This window comes from Ambystoma mexicanum, chromosome 12, assembly GCF_040938575.1.
Source record: "Ambystoma mexicanum isolate Mex_15411 chromosome 12, UKY_AmexF1_1, whole genome shotgun sequence".
Taxonomy (NCBI): Eukaryota; Metazoa; Chordata; class Amphibia; order Caudata; family Ambystomatidae; genus Ambystoma; species Ambystoma mexicanum.
This window is the reverse complement of record NC_090936.1, coordinates 876,038,587-876,064,463: the sequence shown is the minus strand read 5'-3', so window position 1 is coordinate 876,064,463 and position 25,877 is coordinate 876,038,587. Positions and strand designations below refer to the sequence as shown.

The window sequence follows — 25,877 nt, the reverse complement described above, 5'->3', positions numbered from 1 at the left end:
GTCTTGGCTTCATAGAGTATGCTGGCCTTAGTCCCAGCTTGGTTCTATCCCTTAGTATCCGGATAGGCCCCCCACTCCGACTCTCCCTCCTCTTGCTTCCCGATATCCTGTGGAAAGAGAACGAACACCCATCAGAATGGCTTGGCATGCTTTTATCATAACAGCTGGGCTCAGGGCCCCACCACAGGGCCCCACCAATCACTGAGCGTCCAGCCCAACCCCCTTTCTATTGGTTCATGAGGCTTTGACCCGCCTCCCTTAAAGGACACCGTCCCGGCGTGTTGCCATTCCCTTCCAAGCAATGAAAGACCCTTGCGTCAGTCACGTGCCGCGCTGAGTAGGGGCATGGCCGGCTGCTGGGAGTTTTCCTCCCGCTATGGTTAGCCCCGGGGTCGCCATGAGGAGCACGGCGGTGATGGGTCGGCCGCTTCTCCCTTCGCTCACCCCCCTCCGGGCATGCCTGAACACGAGGTAAGCCAAGTGCGGCGTCACCGGTACCGTCGGAAGCGGGTTCTCCGCCCACTTCTGTAACTGAGTAAATGCACGGGACCTGCCGGGAGGTCCCGTCACTATGGATCCCCGTGTTCCTGGGACCGGGTCTGTACGGTCCATGCCACGGCTCTAGCCAAGGCATGTTGGGAGTACGCCGCGGCTCTAGCCGAGGCGTGTTTGGTGTATGCTGCGGCTCTAGCCGAGGCGTGTTTGGTGTACGCCGCGACTCTAGCCGAGGCGTAGCGTCACAGCCTCTTTTTATTCTTCCCTTGTTTTATAGCTATCGCAGATGAGATTGTGTGTCTGGGCAGTTTGCTTGGGAGAATTATTCTCCCACCTAGAGGAATTATATCCTTTAGTCTGCAAGAAAGACTACCCCAAGCTCACCAGCTGACACACTTTTTACTATGGCAACCAAGTAGTCAGTTTTTCTAAGACGAGATGATTAGTCATGTTCTACATCACTTTAGCAAAAACAAGGTGGGTTCTAGGAGTTTCTCTACTACCGGCCTATATCCCGGTTTAGAGTCTCAACCAGAGTCTTTAGCTCACCATCCTTTCACAGAAGAGAAATGTCCACTACATATCAGTCTTTGTCCTGCCCAAGGGCAGTCCAGCACTGAAATGCCTGTCAATTCTCTTCTGAACAAGAGTACCCATAGCAACCCTAGACCCGTGTTTCGGCCTGGTTGGGCCTAGTCAGTGAGGTGGAGCTGTGCCTCTCAGCAAGGGTTCCACGTCTGGATTACCCTCGTAACTTAGGGTGAAAACCCAAAGCTACATCACTTTAGGACATTTAATCATGGCATTCTGATAGTCGATCCCTTCCTCAAGCAGAAGGAAGATCTCTCTTGCAATCTCTTTCAGCATAACTTTGAGTCTGAGGAGCTATTTATGAATGAAATCATTTATATTGATATATGCCAGTTCATTGTCATATTTTTTTTTATTTGGTTTTATTAGTTTTAACACAACAAAAAAGTAACAGAAACAGAAAGATAAAGTACACATCATACGATACACTATTAGTAACCTTCGGTTGCATAACATTGACAAGGCACATTATACCATAAGGAGGTTGGAAACATTTGTCTCAGTTCACAATTTGAGGTGTCTTTACCGTAACTAAAGAGCTTAACCCTCCCCCCTCCATCCTCCCTTCCTTGGTCAAGCACACTCCACTGTTCGTTATTGAAGCGTGGGAACATTGAAAGCACAATAGTCATATCTCCGCTGTCTGGTCGCGCAGTGAGCACTCATTTCAGGAACTCTTCCATTGTTGCTGATTGGATTCCGCCTTTTCATCATGGTCCTTCAGACTCCTCCGATTGGGATTCGTGGTCCATTGTTAAATGTTTGTTTTTAAAATCCATCCATAGGACCTCACATTGAGCGTCCTTGCCGTGTAGGGAAGCAGTTATGGTTTCCATTAAGTAAATATTTGTGGCTAAGGCGATCCATTCGTTCTTTCCGGGCACCACTGCAGATTTCCATTTGATCGCTAATAGCGCCCTTGCCGCTAGTAACAGGTGGGGGGGGGGTCAGGCCCTTCACTCTGGTCCAGTCATCTTCATCCCTTTCCAAGCTCAAAAGTATTAAGTAGGGGTCAGCGTCTCTTTGGATGCCTTCTATTTCCTTGATCCACCCGAGGACTTCGCTCCAGAACACTTTTATGCGCGGGCAGCCCCACCACATGTGCCAATAATTGGCTATTTGGCCACAATTCCTCCAGCATGCTGGTTTCATTGTTTGTGACATTTTGGTTAGCCTGAGGGGGTCATATTGCCATCTATGTAGGAATTTGATGGCATGAAGTTTATATTGACGGGATAGTGATGTTTTGGATGCCGCTCTACACATTGTATCCCATTGTTCGGGTTGTATTTCCTCCCCAAAGTCTTTCTCCCATCTCAACCTCAGGGGTTCCGTGGATCCGTCCCCTGACGCTATTAATTCCTGATACATTACGGATATGAGACCTTTTATTTCTGGTTTAGAGTCTAAGATTTTCTCGAATGGGGTAAAGTCTCTGTTCAATTTGTCTTTCCATTCTGCTTTCGTTAGGACCCCTTTCAGTTGGATATACTGGAATGTGAATAGGGAGCCTAAACCCAATGCTTCAGTCAATTCTGGTAGAGTGGTGAATGAATCTTTCTTCTGCAGCTGTCCCACTCTCTCCAAACCTGCCTCAAACAATGATTGGTATCTGCCCACGCTGGGTATATGGTTGTTTATGCCAGACGACCATAAGTGACTGAGCGGGGACGGCCAGGTGGTGATATTTCGCATTTCTTTGCCTGCACGCCATGTACTCCATATGGTGCTCAGTATGGGGTGACCTTTGATTTTCCATAGTACCCTTTTGTGCGGGGTCCATAGCCATTCTGATATTGTGGCCGGGGACAGGTAGTAGTTGTCCATTTGGACCCATTGGAGGTTTTGATGGTCTTTGAGGTGTGGGATTAAGACGTGCAACTGGGCGGCTTTGTAATAAGTTCTCAAGTCGGGGAGTCCGACCGCCCCCCCCCCTCCCCTATCCTTGGGGAGCGCCAGTGTAGTATATGGAATTCTTGGTTTCTTCCCCTGCCATATGAATCTCATCATGATCTTTTTAGCTTCAATAAAGAACCCTTTTGGTATCTCAATTGGCAGCATTTGGAAGGGGTACAGGAAGCGGGGAAGGTACACCATCTTGACCGCGTTCATTCGGCCAAGCCAGGAGATCGTGAGTTTGTTGCATTTCTTAAGGTCAGTTGCGAATCGCTGGAGGAGTGGAAGGAAGTTGCCTTCAAATAGGTCTTTTAGGGTTTTGGTAATCCGTATGCCCAGATACTGGAGTACGAGGTGCTCCAGCTTAAGGCCTTGTGGGAGAAACTTGGCGTCATTCTCTTCTGCAGTTCCTTGAAGGGGGAACAGGATGGACTTGGTCTTATTTACTTTGAAGCCTGAAAATTGACCATATTCGTCCATTAGTCTAAGGGCATGGGGGATGGACTCAGAGGGGTTGGTTACGTGGAGGAGAATGTCGTCCGCATAGAGTGCTATTTTGTATTCTTTCGGGCCTAGCCGGATCCCCTCTATCGCAGGGTCGACTCTCATCTTTTGTGCCAGGGGTTTTAACAAGAGTGCAAATAGGATTGCAGAGAGGGGCCATCCCTGTCTAGTCCCATGTTTCAATTCGAACCACCGGGAGTATTCCCCGTTTACGAATATCTATGCCATGGGGGATGTGTATATCGCTTGTATTCCCTTTCTAGCTTTGGGCCTATTCTAGCCTTTTGCAGGACTGCTCCCAGGAATTCACACTCCACCCTATCAAAGGCCTTTTCTGCATCGATTGACAACAGGACAGGATCATTGGGGAGATCATGAGACACATGGATAAGGTGTAGTGTTTTGCGCATGGAGTCAGCTCCCTGTCTTCCGAGTATAAACCCGACTTGATCTGGATGGATCAGACGGGGCACCAGCGTCTCCAGTCTGGCTGCCAGTACCCTGGCATACATTTTAGCGTCAAGATTAAAAAGGGAAATAGGACCGTATTATCCGCAGTTTTTAGGGTCCCCCCCTCTTTGGGAATCACTGTTATCAGTGCTCTTTTAAAGGAGTCTGGGGCCATGCCTGTGTCTAATATTTCGTTAAATAACTCTGATAGGAAAGGCACTAATTGCCTAGTGAATGTTTTATAGAAACCGGCGGTGTAGCCATCCTCCCCCGGGGATTTGCCCAGTGTTAACCTTTTAATTGCGTCCTGTATCTCCAGTTCGGTGATTGGGGAGTCGAGGAGCTTGGTTTCTGTGTTCGTTATTATGGGCATAGTGATTGAGGATGGGTACGAGGTTATGTCCAATTGGCCAGGGGTTATTTCAGAGGTGTAAAGCCTCTCATAGAAATTAGCGAAGGATTCTGGGATGGTGCGGGGAGAGGGGGAGGAGTCCTCAATTATTTCTTTCACCTTGCGTTCTGCCCTTTGTTCCCTGAACCTGTCAGCCAGTAAGGCGTCAGCTTTATCTCCTTTCTCATAGAATTTCTGTTTTAGAAACTGCAATTTACGTACCACTTGGTTGTGTTCTAGGAATTGTAGTTCTTCCCTTTTTTGCTGGGCTGTTTTAATTTTTCCAGGGTCTACCCTAGGGTCCTTCCTCATTTCTCCTTCGAATTGCCCTATTTCAGCCTGTAACCTTTGCTCTATGATCTTCCGCTCCCTCTTCTTGGAGGACCCTTCTCGTATTAAGACACCTCTCCATGTGGCCTTCCCCGCTTCCCAGACCATTTGTTTGGAAACCTTTCCGTCGTTGTTTATTTTAAAATATTCATCAATTTCGGTCTCCATAGCCATCTTGAAGACCGGGTCCTTCCAGAGGGTCTCGTTATACCTCCACTTCCCTCCCATGACAGGTAGATCGGCCCAGGAGATATCTACTAGCACCATGCCGTGATCCGACCAGGTTATCGGGATGATATGAGTGTTGAGCGGTGGTTGTGAGGTTGCTTGTGAGGTATATGTAGTCGATACGCTTTAGTGTGTGATGGGGGTTTGAGTAAACGGTATATCCAGCTGCGCCAGGATGCATAATTCTCCACACATCCTTTGTCATACAGGTCCATTATCTCAGCCAGTTCGGTTCGCCCCCCTTTATTTTGGTTTCTTGTTTCGGGGTTACCTGGTTTCCGATCCATATCCGGGTCAGCCCACTGGTTGAAGTCTCCCCCCAGGATGACATGCCCTGTGGCCTCTAACATTATTTTAGGGATTGTTTTCTGAAGGCATGCATTCTGTCCAGTGTTTGGTGCATATAGAGTGGCTATAGTCACTCTCACTCTGGCATTTTCCCCATTATCAGGAGAGTATGGCCTGCCACATCAGACCATGTCCTTTCCACTTCAAATTGGATTCACTTCCTGAGTAGTATGCTGACTCCTCCCTTCCTGAGTGGGCCCGAACCCCAAAACTCCAGGCCTCCCCTCTTCCCCTGGAAGCTCCGTTCTTCCCTTTGGCAAACTTAGTCTCTTGCAGGAGGAGTATGTCAATATTGGATCTGTGAAATTCCCTGAGCACCAATGACCTCTTGGTCGGGGAGTTCAGACCTTTCACATTGATGGACCCAACTCTGAGCGAGTCTCTCACTTTAAGTTCATCAGGTGATGCCATTGTTGGGTTTTTTCGGGGTGTCACTCCCTTCCGGCGCCCAGACAATTGTGCGATCTCTCAGTTTCACACTGGAGTTGATACTGCAGATTAGTTCAGATGTTGCTGTTACCAAATTTCTCTTCCCCCCCCCCCCACCCCTATCCTCCCCTTCCTGAGTCCCTGGCGTTCAAGTGAATCTAGGAGCTGAAGGTCTGCCATTTTTGGCACTTTGACAGCATCCGACTCGACCATGATGGAAGTGTTGAGTCCAGTATCGGACCACCAGTGGGGCCGTTGCCTCACGGTCCCATTCAAGTATATCATCATAACATATCGTTGAGCCCCCTCTACCCTTTATCCCCCCCCCAACTTCATATATTTCAACAGTAACCTCTAAAAAGGAAACAAAAGTATAACGATACGTGGGTCTTCCAGCATTTTCTTCGGATATTCGTTTCCCCCCTTACTTCAGGGGGGATTGCCGCTGCCGGGCGCTGCCATCTATGCAGCTGTTGCGTCAGTCCATGCCAGTACGTGCTTGGCTCCGAACAGTTCATTCATGGAATTCAGTCGGTTGGTTCACCAAGTTCAAGGGGTCCATCCTCATTTCCCATTGTCAGGCGTGTTATTCGGGCGTCTGTATTTTCTTCATCCTTTTACTCTTTCTTCTAGGGCCTTGGAGTTCCCATTGCGTTCCGGCGTGGTCACTCTCACCTCTCTCGCCTTCTCTTGGGGCCGTCCCGAGAATATTTGCAATGCAATCCTTGATCTCCTCCTCGGACCGAAGAACAATTTTCGTGCTACCGTGTTCAAATGTGAGGGAGAAGGGATATCATCTGGTGCCCCTTTCTTTGAGCCATTTCGTCAGGGGGCTGCAGAGGCGCCTTAACGCCAGCGTGAGTGACGACAGGTCCTGGAAGATGGTAATGTGGGCACCGCCCATTGTGAGTGAGCCTCCGGACCTGGCCTTCATCAGGATCCTGTTTCTGTCCTGATATCGGTGAAATTTTGAGAGAACGGAACGCGGGCCACCGGAGGTCCCCCAGCCCCAACAATCTTGTACTTACATATATTCTTTAATTCATATTAATAATAATGAAGTGATTTATACAAAGACAGTTAGAAATCCACATTGAAATCTGTGTTCCATTCCACAATAAACATATCAAAATCAAAGAAAAACCATTAATCTTCATGATTCATAATAGAAGGACAAAACATTAAACAACATGACAAACAAAATTAAAGTTTCAACATGTAACCTTCGAGGTGAGTTATGCAAGAAGGAAACTTAAATGTAGTTCCCTTATTTGAACACCCTGTTGTAGGTGTCTCGAAAGAACTCCCTGTATCTTTCCCTGGTAATTACTCTATTTGATAAAAGAGGCAGGAGTTGGTGAAAGTTCCAAAAAGTTATTTTCTTGAGGCTTGACTGTAGCCCGGAATCTGGGTCTTTTATAGTAAAATAATTCTTCACTGAATGGCACAGAGTGATTTAGATCTCTGGCACCTCCACTACTCTGGCACTACCAAATGCACTTGTACCTTTCCACATCTGTTCTCCTACTAGTGACTCAGGCTAGGTTCAGTTTATGTACCAGTAATCCCTAAAGAACAGCATTATGCACATCTATGCAGTGTCTTCTTGGCTTAAGTCTATGAAGATGCAAGCAACCCTGCCAAATTCAAGGAGGGACAAAGATGCTTCTGGTGTGATCTGTTCTGCGAGTCCACACTAGTGCGCCAAACCCAGCCCACAATAGCATAGCAATCAACTCTTACCACGGACAACGTTTACTACACCTGCCTGGCAAGTAGAGAAGCTCTCTAAACAGAGGGAAGGAAACCATAGTCCACACATATACGCCATGGCTAGGCTTACCTCTCAGACTACTCCTGAATGGACAAGGACACACCAGAGGGAGTGGCATGGAAGTAAACCGTAACACTCCAAGGATAGATCTAAATTCTAAAATAGCCACCCCTACTTTTATAAATGTAGCCCCTCTTCCCAACAATCTATGGAGCCTAGGAGCACACAGACCTCAATCAATCCAGACCGTGTGCCAATTGGCAGACACAGATCATTCCTAAAAGGCTGGCACAGAGTGAGGGCTCCCAGAACTATATAAACATGCGTTGCACTTTAGTCAGTCTGGGAGTTTGAGGAGGAAGCTGGAGCAGATATTTGGCATTTCAGAGAGCATTAAGTAGAGAAAGAGAGTTAAAAGGTGAAGGCAAGGGGGGGGGAGAAGCTGGTTGATAAATATGAGTAGGTGGTAGGTCAAGAACATTAGGAGGTGGTTGGCAATGAACAGTAGGGGGCTGGTGGACAACAAGAATTGGTTGGTGGGGAAGATCCAAGGAGCCAGGGAAGGAAGTGTGGGGCTTTCAGAGGAGAAACTGGTTAGTAAGCCAAACCACGACTCTCCAAGGAGGCTGGTTTACCCAAGGGTAGGCACTAGAGGTGAGAGTAGGAATGCGCTTCTGACATGTTGACGAGGAGCGAGTGCGGAGGTGTAGAGAAGACTGGAATGAGGAAGTTATCCGGGCGCCAAGGAGAAGACGGTAGCTCGAGCAGCATAGATGTTGGCAGAGAGAAACTGAAGGGTGGGGCTTGACTCCACCATTCCCCTGCTCAGAAGCTAATACTTCATCAACAGCTTGTGGAGGAGACAGGAAATGTGCCAAGGAGATACCATACAGAGGAAGACCGACACGTGGCAGAAAAACCTACTATGAACATTGGTGAAGGAGAAATGTCCTGGAACCCACAAACCCTGGACAAGAGACTGAGGGACAAAAGTGTTTCTGAACCCTGTAAGCCATTAATGATGAATGTGAAACTCTGTGGCGACAGGACTCCTGAGAGTTTCCTTTAGCTTGTTTTCAGGTGTAGTGAAGAATAAAATGAGTTTGAGAAACCTCACCAGACATCTATTATCATATTTCACACTCTTGTTATATGACAAAGAATAGGTGGGTGGAACAAAAGGGGATACCCTGTATTATCATTAAGGTTTCATTAAGCACAATCCTGTCTCTGTTTTGATGCGATCCCTAAGGACTTCTCGATTAGGGTTAAATGGGTTTGGAGGACTAATTCTTACTTGAGGTGCAGTTCATTTATTAGATATTTCAGGTAGTGTTTAAAGGAATCAAATAATTTAGTAGACAGCGTATTGTAACACTCATGAGATAAACATCAGGTAGTTCATGTGCATATGCAGAGATATTAGTTCAAGCTTGTAGGTATCCTTAGTTTAATAATTATTTTTAATCATACAAAGTAAATTCAATTAGAATGAGGAGATTATTCCTTAATGGTTGTCAACCATATTTTAAAATGTTTGTCAGATGATTCCTTTTGGAAATGCATTGAATAAATGTGTATTTTTGTATGGCAACATTGTTCCTAAAAAATATTTAATCAGAAATATTAAAACTCTCTATTATTCATTCATTTACCTCTCAGCCCTCATAATGTGAAATATCGTTCTTGTTTGTATGCTGCGACCAGAAAGAAGCACTTCTTGGTGTCCACTCAATAGCAAACACTTTGCCATTAGTAAAACGTGATAGGAGTTATGTTCCTGGTGGACCCTTACCTCTTGATTAGCTCAGCTGTGTGCATCTAGGACTCTCAGTATCTGTGTTCATATTTTGCCAGGAAATGCCTCCCAGAAAAAAGGTGGTCAGGTTTGTGATGTTGTTGTATACAGCACTTTGAGGTACGAGAGCAACACACAGGCATAGTCTACCCCACTAAATGATTTTTCCATTTACTCACAGTACTATTATGTAGTCGATTCATACAGGAATTGGTGATGGTTGTACTAGTTTGGGATAAGCAACCGTACATGGGCAAATGTTAACATACTTGTTTTAGTATTAACTGATGAAGTGTTTCATAAAATCCATTCCTGTAAAGCGTAGATGTAATCTTCATGTTATTTATGTTTCATGTCTAACAGGTCCGTGTAAACTCTTTGGTGTGTTTAGGCAAGATTTTGGAATACCTGGATAAATGGTTTGTGCTTGATGAAATAGTACCTATCCTGCAGCAAATTCCTTCAAGGGAACCAGCAGTACTCATGGGAATTTTAGGTATTTAACACTTTCTTTAATGTGATGTCTTTGATATCCATTTGACTAGACATTGGGGCTATCACAATTGATGTATGATAATATATATTCATAATCTACACTGCACCTTGTACCTACAGAGGGTTCAGAACTTGCCTCATTGTGAAGAAATATATTAGGTGCGTTTGCCTTCCTGCAGGAGCAGTGTTTAAAAACTGTGATGAAATTTAAATACACAAAGCATGCACAATAAGGAGTAGTCTCATTGAGAAATAACAAAAGGGATATAGTGCGTCACTCGCTCTGCAACTTACACTGCCTCCAGTGATATAGTGCAGTCAGCAACACTTGCCTCTTCATAAAATGCCAGCTTTTATCTTGTGACTTATTTAGGGTAAACGGATTGCACAGGACATTATGGAGTCTTTCATGCAACATTTTGATAAGTGATTCCAGGATAGTTTGCTTGGGTGCACTTATTTGCCAGTCTGCAGGGATGAGGGCTACATGTTTTAATAAAGATGCATAGGAAAGAAAGCAAATTTACCATTTGGGGTGCCAGAGCTACTCTACTCCCCTACCAATGTCCCGGGAGGATAGCTCAGCGGCAGCGTGCTTGACTTGGAAGCAAGACAACACGAAGCAACACAGGTTCGATCCCCGGGTCCGTGCTTAGAAACTTCTGGGTATTAAGTGTGTTATAAATACACAACTAAGACGTATTCCTGTAACAGGGCCTCAATGCCCCCGTACTGTGTGAGCGCTTTAAAAATGCGAATAAAATAATGAGACATCGACAAAAAATAAAATCGCCACTCAGACAGCAAAGTCTTTAGTGTTTCATACCATACCTATGCAGAAGTCCTTTCAGCCCACCCATCAGTCTTGTTTTAATTCCAGGATTGAAGGTGTTGGTGCCTTTCAAGACTATCATGAATGAAAGAACATGGAGCCAAAAGAGTCCCCCAGTGCTCATAGGCAAAACCAACCTCAAACCAGTATCCAGTGATATTACCGAATGGGTAATAACGAAAAACATTTTTACCTAACCCAAAATACCAAAAAATACTGAATTCCTTAGTAAGAATATGCATGTGGGGTGGGGTAAAGGAACCCCTCAACCACCAATACATGTTTTTCTTCTCTGTGCTTCATTATATCCACAAAAGGAACGACTGCTAGTACCTGTGCTGGGATCCATTGAACCGGAAGACAGATATGCAGAGGTTCTACTGGGTGAGGATGGAACAACAACATAGGACACCTGGGACCTTTGCCCTGTAAGAATACTGTCACAGAGAAATTGGCTGAGGCTTTCCCTGGTCTGTCTCTCTGTGTGATAAGATGCCTGTGGCATTGGCGTTAGACTGGGAACTTGGAGGGAGACTGGTAGTTCAAGGAAGAGGCGCAAATGGAGGACACCAGGATGAATTTGTAGACATAACAAGCATCAGTGATTATGGGGTCATGGTAATGCAAGGGAGGTTGGTTTGTTTAATGTTTCCAATAGAGAATTGGGTGACATGGGATCTTATAGATCAGAAGCTGGCCGGACATGGACTTTATTCTGAGAGTTCTCCTTTCTCCATTAAATTAATATATATATTTCTGAGGCTTGTGGAATCTGCTTAGATCACATGCTGTGCATAGGCCGACATCTAGTGGAAGCTGCGGAGTATTACAGTTTGTTTTTCGAAAGTCGAAAATGGGCGTCGACACAGGCGTGCCAGTAATACTATCCCTAGTGTGACGTCCACTGTACCCAAGATCCCTCACGCGTGTAGGATCCTCAGATTGTTTTTTTCCGCCATACTGGTCGGAAGCATCTTGCGGAGTTCCCTGGCCTTAGCCATACTTTTGCTGTTATTATAATTTTAATTCTTATTCATTCCCTTCCCCACCCCAACGTCGACCCTCAACCTCGACGACGGCTGGAGAAGTCATCGACCGTCGACTGCTGCACGACGGATCTGGGCCTCGGTAGGCCGCTGGCCTCGGCCCGGGCCTAGTAGGCCGCTGGCCTCGGCCCTTACAAGTAGGGAGAGTGGGGGGTGGTACATACTCTTCACTCTTGATATATAGTTACATTTATATATATTCCTACACTTAGCAGCCCGCTGCCTTAAGGTGCGTATGGAGGGTACCCCTTTTCAATTCTGCCCCAAGTGCAATCGCAAATACCCTTGGGTCGACAGGCACGCCACGTGCAATCTCTGCTTGCCGAGGGATCACCCCGAAGCGAACTGCAGAGCGTGTAGTAGGTTTAAACCTAAGACACTTAAGGACCGTTCGACAAAGCGTTGGGCCCACCACGCCAGGCAGGAGGCCATGGCAGCGGAGGGCGCCTTCAGCGATGGCAGCGACGCCGTACTTTCGGACGGCGAGGGCATTACGGCGTCGAAAGACAGCCGACGAGCGCAGGTCCCCGACCTCGGAAGGTCGTCCGGCAGGGCGGCTATGGGGAAGACCCCCGGCGACGCAAGCGCTACACACCTAACACACACTAAACACACTAAGACCAACCGGACCTCGACGACGTCGACTTCCCGGAAAGAGGCACAAAAAGAACGGTCCGACTCGGTGTCCTCTGGGCGCTCTCGATCGAGATCGCCTCACGACGCAAGGCAATCATCCACTCTTGCCAAGAGTGCCTCGCTACACACACTAACGGAAGTTCGATCGTCGGGAGACGAAGACGACTTCCACCCCCAGGCCGCGCTCCAAGATACCGAGACCGCGGTTAACACCAGTGAGGCGTCGAAAGTCGCTGGGGCCCCCAAGGGACAGGGAAAACATTTTTCCACGCACGGAGAAGGGGGGAAACAGCGGAAAGCACAGCCTTCCACCCCTGTAAAGCCTAAGCAGACAAGCAAACACAAGTCTACCCTTGAAAATAAATCACCTGCTAAATTAATACCCTGTTCCAGGGAATGGTCCAGTGAAGACATAGACAGGGTTATGTCTAGGATGTCTTCCTTGGCTGATTTTTATGATAAGAACCCAGTACACTTTCTTTCATATAACCCTCAAGGGGCCACACCCTCAGGCTCCTCCGATCCTATCCCGCTAAGTAAAAAGCCCCGGGTCGAAAGACCTGAACCCTTCGAGGTTCAGCCTTACTCCACTCCATATTCTACTCCACTCCCCAGTTATCAGGGACAAGTTTTCCCTGAAGAGGACCAGGAGTTTGCAATTATGGAAGAACAAACCGGGACAGATTACTATGCAGAGGATGAGGACCTGGAGGAGGGAGAAGATGAGCAGGAAATTTACAGAGTAGATTCCCCAGTACAAAGCGAAGCCCCAGTTACTGACTCTCCAGTTGATAACCAGCCCCTCCTTAACGAGGTTCTCGCTCGAGCAGCGGAACACTTCCACATCGACACCCACGGTGTACAGGAGGAAAGGGACTTCGCGGAGGAGTTTGTAGGAGAGAGAAGACCGGTCGCTCAGACCATCCCTATCCTCAAATCCATCCAACGAAGAATAGATCCTTCCCTGGTGAATCCTAACCTCACCAGAGCTGTCAACCCCAGAATTGAAAAGATTTTCCGGGCAGCCCAGTCTGACCCTCTGTATATAAAGGGACATCTTAAACCAGATTCCCTAGTGGTGACCAACACTAGAAAGAGGGCTGGCACGCCCTTATCTTCATCAGAAGCTCCTCCCGACAAGGAGAGCAAAAAACTTTACGGGTTTGGCAGAAAGGTAGCCTCAACGTCCGCCTACCAAGCAAGGATTGCGAATTCCACCACCCTGTTGGCTAGTTACAATTGCCATCAATGGGAAGAAGTCGCGGCGCTCATTGCCTCTGCTCCAGAACCGTTAAAGGGCCAGCTGGCTCGGATCTCGGCAGAGGGGAGAGCCGTGTCTGGTTGCATTTTAAAAGCAACTTTCGACGCCGCTGACAACGCAGGGAGATTGATAGCAGAAGGTACTGTTATCAAGAGACATGCGTGGTTACGGCAGTCGGGATTCAAGACAGAAACCCAGGCTTCTTTAATAGACAAGCCAGTGGAACCCGACCTATTGTTTGGGAAAGCGGTCGAAGACGCACTTAAAAATGCCAAAGATGAATATGAGACTCTCAAATCCCTTGGCCAGCTTACCAACAAACCCCCTAACCAGAGGGGGAACAATAATTTTCGTCGCCCACGCGGCCAAAATTCACAAAGAGGCAACTATGCCCAGGGACAAGGTACACAATGGAATAACAACCAGCAGTCTACCCAGAGTTACGGCAGGGGTAACAAGAGAGGTCGTGGAAGAGGCAGAGGCAGCCCCAACAAGGGCGGTGGCACGCCTCCACCAAAACAGTGACGCTCAGTTCAGGGTCCCTTGCCACGCAACCCCAGTAGGGGGACGCATTTCCACCTTCACCCAGGCTTGGGAAGGGATCACCTCAGACAGATGGGTGCTGTCAACAGTATCCGCAGGATATTGTATAGAACTACTGCAGCGTCCCCGGAATCATCCTCCACGACAAAGAGTGCACTCCCTAGAGCATCAAAGGATCCTTCTCGAGGAGATCGCCATTCTGCTAGAAAAGGACGCGATAGAACTCGTCCCAGGACACCAGGTAAACAAGGGTATCTATTCAACTTACTTCCTTGTGCCAAAGAAAGATTTGACAATGCGCCCAGTATTGGACTTACGGCCTGCCAACAAATATGTCAAGCCCCAAAAATTCCGTATGACCACGCTACAAGAGGTAATCCCCCTCCTAAAAAAGGGGGATTACATGGCAACCTTGGATATGAAAGATGCTTATTTTCATATTTCCATGCTCCCAGCGCACAAAAAGTACTTGCGCTTCAAGGTGGACAGTCGCCACTACCAATTCAAGGTACTGCCCTTCGGGATAGCTTCAGCACCAAGGGTATTCACCAAGGTACTGGCGGTGGCGGCTGCACACCTACGCAGGGAAGCAATCCCGGTGTACCCTTATCTGGACGACTGGCTCATAACGGGGGAAACCCCAGGAATTTGCAGGTCAAACATTCAGAGGACTATCGACCTCCTCCACGAATTAGGCTTCTCCATCAACGAGAAAAAGTCAAGTCTGGTGCCAAGCACCTCAAAACAGTTTCTAGGAGCTATCCTAGATACTCAGAAAGGATTGACCTTCCCTTCGGAAGAGAGAATTCGGAATATACTTCTGCAAATTCCGCATTATCAGTCAGGTCAACAGATAACAGTACGCAAAGCTATGCGGTTACTGGGCATGATGGCGTCATGCATTTACCTGGTCCCCCACGCGCGTCTGCGCATGCGTCCCATGCAGGAATGGTTGGCGAAACAGTGGTCTCAGGCAAGTGGTCATTGGGACGATCTAGTGGTCGTTTCGCCAACACTCGTACAGAGCCTACACTGGTGGACAAGAGAGAATCTCGCAAAGGGGAAACCCTTTTACGATCCCGAAGTACAAGCCGTGGTGACTACAGATGCATGCCTGACTGGGTGGGGAGCTCACCATCTCCACCACACAGCTCAGGGTCTCTGGTCTCACTCAGTAGCCAAGAACCACATCAATCTGCTAGAGCTTCTGGCAGTATTCCGAGCGCTAAGGGCGTTCGAGCCCCATCTACTGAACTTGTCGGTGCAGATCAGGACGGACAGCACGACAGCCATGTTCTATCTGAACAAGCAAGGGGGGACTCGTTCGCCAAATCTGTCCAAGCTTGCCCAGAAAATATGGATATGGGCACTCAGACGGAACATCTTCCTGTCATCGCAACATGTTCCAGGGGAGCTCAATTCCCTAGCGGATGCTCTAAGCAGAAACTCCCTCCCAGAAGAACACGAATGGGTCCTTCACAGAGACGTAGTAGAAGATCTCTTCTCTCAGTGGGGTTTCCCCACTATAGACCTATTCGCCACAAGCGAAAACAAACAATGCCCAGGATTTGCATCCAGGTTCCCCCAGCCGGACTCCCAAGGGAATGCCCTGTGGATGAACTGGTCAGGGATGTTTGCGTACGCTTTTCCACCAACTCCTCTCATCAGGAAGGTGGTGTACAAGATGAACAAGGAATCTATGACGCTCATCCTAGTTGCTCCCATGTGGGCGAGACAACCATGGTTTCCACACCTACGCAGGATGGCGGTGTGCGAACCCATCAGACTCCCAGCCTGGTACAACCTACTGTCCCAGCAACAGGGTCAAACAGTGCATCAGGAACCCAACTCTATGAACCTAGCAGCATGGCTCCTGAAGTCATAGAGTTTGGACATCTCAAATTACCACAGAGGTGTATGGACATTCTAAAGGAGTCCAGGAAACCAAATACAAGGCACTGTTACTTTGATAAGTGGAAAAGATTCGTTATCTGGTGCCAGAATAAACAAATCAACCCGGTTGATTGCACTCCTTCCAACGTTGTGACATACATGCTCCACCTGCTGGATGCAGAGTTGGTTTTTAACTCGCTGAAAGTACACCTGGCAGCCCTCTCGGCTTACACCACATCCCATAACAAGGTCTCGTGGTGGAAAGTACCAGTGGTTAAAGCCTTCATGGAAGGAGTAAAGAGACTTCACCCTCCTATTTCGAACCCACCGCCAGGATGGGACCTCAACGTGGTGCTAGCTAAGCTCATGGGACCCCCATTCGAACCCATGCATAAAAGTAGTCTCAAACACCTGACTTATAAAACGGCCTTCTTAGTAGCCATTACCTCCATAAGAAGGGTCAGTGAAATTCAGGCTCTGTCAGTGCAGGATCCTTTCTTTACTATCCACAAGGACAAACTGGTTTTACGCACACACCCTAGGTTCTCACCTAAATTCATATCCAAGTTCCATGTAAACCAGTCCATCGAGCTTCCGGCTTTCTTCCAGAACCCGCAAAGCTCGGCTGAGGTGAAACTACACACCCTAGATGTGCGTAGGGCGGTCCTATACTATGTAAATAAAACCAGACCGCTAAGGAAAACAGATCAACTGTTTGTCTCCGTAGCTACAGGCAGAGAGGGGGATCGCGTCTCTAAGGGCGCTATCTCGAAGTGGATTATCAACTGTATACAGCTGTGTTACTCTCTTTCTGACAAGACTCTGCCTTTTACGCCAAGGGCCCACTCTACTAGAGGCATTGGTGCCACTCTGGCTTTCATTGCAAATGTTCCCCTCGACACCATTTGCAAAGCGGCTACTTGGAGCTCTATTCACACTTTTACTCAGCATTACTGCATTGACACTCATTCCAAGACAGATACACAAGTGGGACAAGCGGTTCTAAGACACCTGTTTGCTCATGACCCTTCTCACATCCCACCTCCTTCTTCTGGTACTGCTCGCTAATCTATGCACAGCATGTGATCTAAGCAGATTCCACAAGCCTCAGAAGGGATACATTACTCACCGTAATCGTATTTCTGATGCTTGTATCTGCTTAGATTCACATGCGACCCACCCTTCCTCCCCTCCGAGAGAAGGCGCATGATTGCTTGTAGTCTTACCTTTTCTGTCTATCTGCTTGGATTATCTGTACTCACGCTACTCCTCATGCTTCCTCATGTCAGAAAAAATACAATCTGAGGATCCTACACGCGTGAGGGATCTTGGGTACAGTGGACGTCACACTAGGGATAGTATTACTGGCACGCCTGTGTCGACGCCCATTTTCGACTTTCGAAAAACAAACTGTAATACTCCGCAGCTTCCACTAGATGTCGGCCTATGCACAGCATGTGAATCTAAGCAGATACAAGCATCAGAAATACGATTACGGTGAGTAATGTATCCCATATATATATATATTTCTGAGGCTTGTGGAATCTGCTTAGATCACATGCTGTGCATAGGCCGACATCTAGTGGAAGCTGCGGAGTATTACAGTTTGTTTTTCGAAAATCGAAAAAGGGCGTCGACACAGGGCGTGCCAGTAATACTATCCCTAGTGTGACGTCCACTGTACCCATGATCCCTCACGCGTCTAGGATCCCCAGATTGTTTTTTTCCGCCATTCTGGTCGGAAGCACTTCATCGGAGTTCCCTGGCTTTGCCATATTTGCACTTAAAACTAAATCTAATTTGCCCCGTTTTGTCACCCTTACGTCGATCAGCATCTCGACGCCGAACCGGGGAGGAGATCAACGTCGAAACCCGACGGATTGGGCCTTGAGGCTTCCGCCTCGGCTCGGGCCTGGGCCGCTGGCCTCGGCCCTACAAGTAGGGAGAGTGGGGGGTGGTACACTTCCACACTCGGTTATAGACACCTTCTTACCTACACACACTTGCCCGCTGCCCACAGGCGCGTATGGAGGGTACGCCCTTTCAGTTTTGCCCTAGTGTAATAAGAAATACCCTTGGGTAGATAAGCACGCTACGTGCAACCTTTGCCTGCCCAGAGACCACCCCGAGGCGGGTTGCAGGGCCTGTAGCAGGTTTAAGACCAAAACTCTTAAGGACCGCTCCACCAAGCGTTGGGCCCACCACGCCAAGCTAGCAGCTATGGAGGCGGAGGGTACCTTCAGCGACGGCAGCGACGCCGGACTTTCGGACGGCGAGGGCAACAAGGCGTCGAAAGACAGCCTAACGCACGTCCCCGGCCTCGGAAGGTCGTCCGTCCCGGCGACTATGGGGAAGTCCCCCGGCGACAAGAGCGTTACACATACACACGCTAAACACAAAAAAGCCACCCGAGATTCGACGTCGTCGAAACCTCGGAAAGAGGCACAGAAGGAGCGGTCCGAAAGGACGTCCTCTGGGCGGTCCCGGTCGAGGTCGCCGCACGACGTCAGGCAAGCCTACACACTTGCACATAGTGCCTCGCACATTAACATCACGGAAGATCACTCGTCCGGAGACGAACACGACTTCCATCCCCAGCCTGCACCCCAGGGAAAGGGTACATCACTTGGGAGTAAGGAGGGCCCAGTTTCGAAGCCTAGTTCGAAACACAGGGATTCCACCTCCGATCCTCGACGCCAGGCGTCGAAAAATAAGGGAAATGGTAAACACACTTCCACCCACGGGGAAGGGGGTAAGCAACAAAGGAAACAAACCTTACAATCCTCCACAACAATAGAACTGACTTCCCCGTCCAAGTCTTCTCAGGGACAGTCCATAGAGAGTTCCAGCAAGGTCACCCCAAGCTCAAAACTCTGGTCATGCGAGGACATTGACAGAGTAATGTCAAGGATGTCCTCCTTAGCAAATTTCTTCGAAAGACACCCTGACCAACTACTAGCTTTAAACCCTCAGGAATCTTCTCCCTCAGGTTCAAGGGACCCTATCCCTTCAAATAAAAGGCCCCGGGTCGAGACACCTTTAAAGGCTTCAGACCCCTTCGAGGTCCAACCCTATTCTTGCCTTTTCCCTACAGGCCAAGGAGACTCTTCCCTTATAGAGGGCCAGGATTTTGAGACACCAGAAGATCTCGCAGTGTCAGATTATTACGGGGAGGACGAAGACGAGGATGAGCCAGAAAATAGCCCAGATATTTTCAGAATGGACTCACCAGTCGAAAGGGAAGCCCCAGTGTCTGATTCCCCAATAGATAATCAGCCCCTACTGAATGAACTGCTCTCTCGGGCAGCTAACCACTTCCACATAGGCACACAAGGTGTCCAAGAAGAGAGGGACTTCGCGGAAGAACTAATAGGGGAAAGGAAGACAGTAGCCCAGACCATTCCCATCCTGAAATCTATTCAACGCAGAATAGCACCATCCCTTGTCAACCCAAACCTGACAAGACCTGTAAACCCTAGAGTAGAGAAGCTGTTTAAAGCAGCCCAGTCGGACCCTCTATATATTAGAGGCCAACTTAAGCCAGACTCTCTAGTCGTAACTAACACCCGCAAGAGAGCTGGAACCCCATTATCTTCCTCGGAGGCTCCCCCCGACAAGGAAAGTAAGAAACTCTATGGTTTTGGTAGAAAAGTAGCTTCCACGGCAGCCTACCAAACCAGAATCGCGAATTCCACCACACTGTTGGCCAGCTACAACTGCCTTCAGTGGGAAGAAGTGGCAGCACTAATAGATTCCGCTCCCGAACCCCTTAAGAGCCAGCTATCTCGCATTTGTGCAGAGGGAAGAAACGTCTCAGGCTGCATTTTAAAAGCAACTTTAGACGCCGCAGACAATGCGGGTAGAATTATTGCAGAGGGGACTGTCATCAAAAGACATGCTTGGTTGAGGCAGTCGGGATTCAGAGCAGAAACACAAGCTGCACTCTTAGACAAACCAGTGGAAAGTGATCTCCTGTTTGGAAAGGCAGTCGAGGACGCACTAAAAAACGCTAAGGAGGAATTCGACACCCTCAAATCCCTTGGCCAGTTAACTACAAAACCACCTAACCAAAGAGGGAACGGCAATTTTCGTCGCCCCCGCGGCCAAAATTCCAATAGAGGAAATAACTATTCCCACACCCAGGGTACACAGTGGAACACCAACTCACAACAGTCTACCCAAGGGTATGGTAGGGCTAGTAGAAGAGGACGTGGTAGAGGCAGAGGCAGAGGCAGCCCCAGTAAAGGAGGCGGCACGCCTCCACCAAAGCAGTGACGCTCATTTCAGGGTCCCTTCCCATGCAACCCCAGTAGGGGGACGAATATCCAGCTTCACCCAGGCATGGGAAGGGATAACATCCGACAGATGGGTGCTGTCGACGGTATCCAAGGGGTACTGTATAGAACTACTGCAACGTCCCCGAAACCACCCTCCAAGACAAAAAGTCCACTCTTTAGAACATCAAAAGATCCTCCTCGAGGAAATCTACAATCTGCTCCTAAAGGACGCGATAGAACTCGTCCCAGGACACCAGGTAAACAAGGGTATCTATTCAACTTACTTCCTTGTGCCAAAGAAATATTTAACAATGCGCCCAGTATTGGACTTACGGCCTGCCAACAAGTATGTCAAGCCCCAAAAATTCCGTATGACCACGCTACAAGAGGTAATCCCACTCCTAAAAAAGGGGGATTACATGGCAACCTTGGATATGAAAGATGCCTATTTTCATATTTCCATGCTCCCGGCGCACAGAAAATACTTGCGCTTCAAGGTGGACAGTCGCCACTACCAATTCAAGGTACTGCCCTTCGGGATAGCTTCAGCACCAAGGGTATTCACCAAGGTACTGGCGGTGGCAGCTGCACACCTACGCAGGGAGGCAATCCCAGTGTACCCTTATCTGGACGACTGGCTCATAACGGGGGAAACCCCAGGAATCTGCAGATCAAACATTCAGAGGACTATCGACCTCCTCCACGAATTAGGCTTCTCTATCAACGAGAAAAAGTCAAGTCTGGTGCCAAGCACCTCAAAACAGTTTCTAGGAGCTATCCTAGATACTCAGAAAGAATTGACCTTCCCTTCGGAAGAAAGAATTCGGAATATACTTCTGCAAATTCCGCATTATCAGTCAGGTCAACAGATAACAGTACGCAAAGCTATGCGGTTACTGGGCATGATGGCGTCATGCATTTACCTGGTCCCCCACGCGCGTCTGCGCATGCGTCCCATGCAGGAATGGTTGGCGAAACAGTGGTCTCAGGCAAGTGGTCAGTGGGACGATCTAGTGGTCGTTTCGCCAACACTCGTACAGAGCCTACACTGGTGGACAAGAGAGAATCTCGCAAAGGGGAAACCCTTTTACGAACCCGAAGTACAGGCAGTGGTGACTACAGATGCATGCCTGACTGGGTGGGGAGCTCACCATCTCCACCACACAGCTCAGGGTCTCTGGTCTCACTCAGTAGCCAAGAACCACATAAATCTGCTAGAGCTTCTGGCAGTATTCCGAGCGCTGCAGGCGTTCGAGCCCCATCTACTGAACTTGTCGGTGCAGATCAGGACGGACAGCACGACAGCCATGTTCTATCTGAACAAGCAAGGAGGGACTCGTTCGCCAAATCTGTCCAAGCTTGCCCAGAAAATATGGATATGGGCACTCAGACGGAACATCTTCCTGTCATCGCAACATGTTCCAGGGGAGCTCAATTCCCTAGCGGATGCTCTAAGCAGAGACTCCCTCCCAAAAGAACACGAATGGGTCCTTCACAGAGACGTAGTAGAAGATCTCTTCTCTCAGTGGGGTTTCCCCACTATAGACCTATTCGCCACAAGCGAAAACAAACAATGCCCAGTATTTGCATCCAGGTTCCCCCAAACGGACTCCCAGGGGAATGCCCTGTGGATGAACTGGTCAGGGATGTTTGCGTACGCTTTTCCACCAACTCCTCTCATCAGGAAGGTGGTGTACAAGATGAACAAGGAATCAATGACGCTCATCCTAGTTGCTCCCATGTGGGCGAGACAACCATGGTTTCCACACCTACGCAGGATGGCGGTGTGCGAGCCCATCAGACTCCCAGCCTGGTACAACCTTCTGTCCCAGCAACAAGGTCAAACAGTGCATCAGGAACCCAACTCTATGAACCTAGCAGCATGGCTCCTGAAGTCATAGAGTTTGGACATCTCAAATTACCACAGAGGTGTATGGACATTCTAAAAGAGTCCAGGAAACCAAATACAAGACACTGTTACTTTGACAAGTGGAAAAGATTCGTTATCTGGTGCCAGAATAAACAAATCAACCCGGTTGATTGCACTCCTTCCAACGTTGTAACATACATGCTCCACCTGCTGGATGCAGGGTTGGTTTTTAACTCTCTGAAAGTACACCTGGCAGCCCTCTCGGCTTACACCACATCCCATAACAGGGTCTCGTGGTGGAAAGTAGCAGTGGTTAAAGCCTTCATGGAAGGAGTAAAGAGACTTCACCCTCCTATTTCGAACCCACCGCCAGGATGGGACCTCAACGTGGTGCTAGCTAAGCTCATGGGCCCCCCCTTCGAACCCATGCATAAAAGTAGTCTCAAACACCTGACTTATAAAACGGCCTTCTTAGTAGCCATTACCTCCATAAGAAGGGTCAGTGAAATTCAGGCTCTGTCAGTGCAAGATCCTTTCTTTACTATCCACAAGGACAAACTGGTTTTACGCACACACCCTAGGTTCTCACCAAAATTCATATCCAAGTTCCAAGTAAACCAGTCCATCGAGCTTCCGGCTTTCTTCCAAAACCCACAAAGCTCGGCTGAGGTGAAACTACACACCCTAGATGTGCGTAGGGCGGTCTTATACTATGTAAATAAAACCAGACCGCTAAGGAAAACAGATCAACTGTTTGTCTCCGTAGCTACAGGCAGAGAGGGGGATCGCGTCTCTAAGGGCGCTATCTCTAAGTGGATTATCAACTGTATACAGCTGTGTTACTCTCTTTCTGAAAAGACTCTGCCTTTTACGCCAAGGGCCCACTCTACCAGAGGCATTGGGGCCACTCTGGCTTTCATTGCAAATGTTGCCCTCGACACCATTTGCAAAGCAGCTACTTGGAGCTCTATTCACACTTTTACTCAGCATTACTGCATTGACACTCATTCCAAGACAGATACACAAGTGGGACAAGCGGTTCTAAGACACCTGTTTGCTCATGACCCTTCTCACATCCCACCTCCTTCTTCTGGTACTGCTCGCTAATCTATGCACAGCATGTGATCTAAGCAGATTCCACAAGCCTCAGAAGGGATACATTACTCACCGTAATCGTATTTCTGATGCTTGTATCTGCTTAGATTCACATGCGACCCACCCTTCCTCCCCTCCGAGAGAAGGCGCATGGTTGCTTGTAGTCTTACCTTTCTGTCTATCTGCTTGGACTATCTGTACTCACGCTACTCCTCATGCTACCTCATGTCAGGAAAAACACAATCTGGGGATCCTAGACGCGTGAGGGATCATGGGTACAGTGGACGTCACACTAGGGATAGTATTACTGGCACGCCCTGTGTCGACGCCCTTTTTCGATTTTCGAAAAACAAACTGTAATACTCCGCAGCTTCCACTAGATGTCGGCCTATGCACAGCATGTGATCTAAGCAGATACAAGCATCAGAAATACGATTACGGTGAGTAATGTATCCCATATATATATATATTTCTGATGCTTGTAAATCTGCTTAAAATCATATGCTGTGCATATAGTCCGACATCTAGTGGTAATCGCAGAGTATTGCATCTTTCAAAGATTGAAAAGGGACATCGACATTGTTAGGCAGAATCCTGTGCAGTGCCCTTAGGGACCACTACACACAATTAAGACTACAAGTGGTAATACAAGTTCACCTTTGGTACAAGCCTGTCCTACACTGTTAAAGTGGTAGCAGTAGCGGAGCAGCCAGACTTAGCTCAAGAGCAAATAAGCAGTAGTAGACATTACACAAAGGACCACAGTTACTGTGACTCAAGCAAACACTGACTCAAGGTTTTTGGTTGAAAAGTAAACATACATTTATTTTAAACCATCTGTTCACAAAACACTTCACTTCTATTAATGTAAAATCACACGTAAAATACACTACACACAACCAATTCTCTTTGCGCAGAACAACTCAAGGTAAGTACCTTATTCTTTGACGGACCGGTGTTATGAAACAAACAACTTTACCGGGACTACCTATGTGATCACTTTTTGACAGTAATGACAGTTCGGTCTTACTACAGATAGGCGTACCCGCGGGAAGAAATTTTGCCAGGGTTAAAACACATTTAGCACCTGAGTTAACAAAAGAGAGTTGGGGGCAAAAATCATAGGCAATACTTTTGTCAAGGCAGACAGAATCAGAACACACTTTCCTACAAGTGAAGAAAAGTCAATAGGCCTGCGCCAATGTCAAGTGGAGCAGGGTTCCTGTTGTCGAAGATCACACGATTAGATAGTTCAAGATTCAAGGTTGCCAGGAGTACTTGGATATTGTCGCAAGAGGAAGCAAAAGTTATAAGAGGGAAGGAAGATGAGGACAAGCCTTTGGTGAGGAGAAAAGGGATTCACCCTAGTGCCTCGAGGTCGGAAACAGTACCTTATTCAAGTGAAGAAGAGCTGGTGCCACAGCAGTTGTTCCTGGTAGTTCCTGCAGACTCACGGTTCCTGTGACTTCAGTCGTGGGGACAAGAACAAGGATGTCTGGAGCGATCTGCACTACCCAGGGATGAGGCCAGCAGCAGCAAAAGCAATGGTGAATAAAAGGTGCGCACCTTTAAAACAGGAGAGGCTCTTCAGATGGCTATCCGGACCACTACAGCTGTGTGCATCGATTTCGTCCAAGAAGAGGATCCTCTGCCTGTGGAAGACGAGCTGGTTAATCCCACCAAGCTCAAAGGAAGAAGACTCAGGACTGGATCTTCTCTTGTCATCGAAGTGTAGATAGCTCAGGACTGCAGCAGGGCTTCACCAGGACTTGGTAGTTGCAGCAGCCGTCTTCTTCTCCGCTTCTCTTGGGTTCCTTGCAGTTCCAGTGGCGACTGTGACTTCCAGCCCAAGAGTCCTGCGTTTTATGCGAAAATCCCCCATTCACACAGCCTGGCTGTCAATCACCCAGCAGGGGGGTTGTCCGGCCCGGACAACCACCTTAGCCAATCATGCCAAAGTGCGACTTAGGTTTCCAAGGATACCCTGTGCAGGGATGACTACACCCCTCCCTCACATTCAGCCCACCTAGACACCCAGGCGCCTGTTAGGGAGAATTCTCTGTTTAGGCGGAATTTCCTAAACTAGTGAGTCCCCCAGCAGCTTTGCTGGATTTTTGGGGTTTATTTTTTCTCCTGCCAAGAGTGAGACTCTGTTACCCTCACTCTTGGGCATGATTTGAGTGTTTCTTTGACTCTAGATGTGTTTAATGGGCCATGGGGTCTTTTACTCTATAAGCCTTCATGTGTTTTTGTGATGTGTGTTACACAGCACCCTCAGTGCAGTAGCACAGGGGTGTCCTAGTGACCCCCAAGTATAGACTCCATACCCTGGGACTGACTACTGTCTCCCAGGGCATGTAAAGTCACCATTGACTTTACTAGTCTCAAATTCTGAACAGAACCAGTACAAACCATCATATTGTGGACGTACTGGCCGGGGCAATTCGACTGCCCCGGGGTCTGTTAGTCGAGGGGGCACGTCTCCGTCCCCCCTGATGGAGTTTTGGCTGGTGGCAGTGGAAACTACTTTTTATATTCAACCGCAAATATATTCCTATGGGATTTTCCCATTGTTCGAGGCTACCAACTTTAATTATTTAATTCTCATAGCCTCGAACATTCCGCTGGTTTATTTAATTAATATTAATTCTCCGGTTGGTATTTTTTGCCAAGACTCGGTTCTAAAATGGCGTTT

General features: G+C 48.1%; 1 protein-coding gene across 2 annotated transcripts in view; it reads left to right on the top strand.

Annotated features, from left to right (window-relative positions):
* SCYL2 (SCY1 like pseudokinase 2) overlaps nucleotides 1–25,877 on the top strand; it is a 1,629,773-nt gene that overhangs the window by 1,147,300 nt on the left and 456,596 nt on the right. For both annotated transcript variants that reach the window (XM_069629360.1, XM_069629361.1), the window contains exon 12: nucleotides 9,598–9,730. In XM_069629360.1, the coding sequence (XP_069485461.1) occupies nucleotides 9,598–9,730 (133 nt within the window). The remainder of the gene's footprint in view (nucleotides 1–9,597; nucleotides 9,731–25,877) is intronic.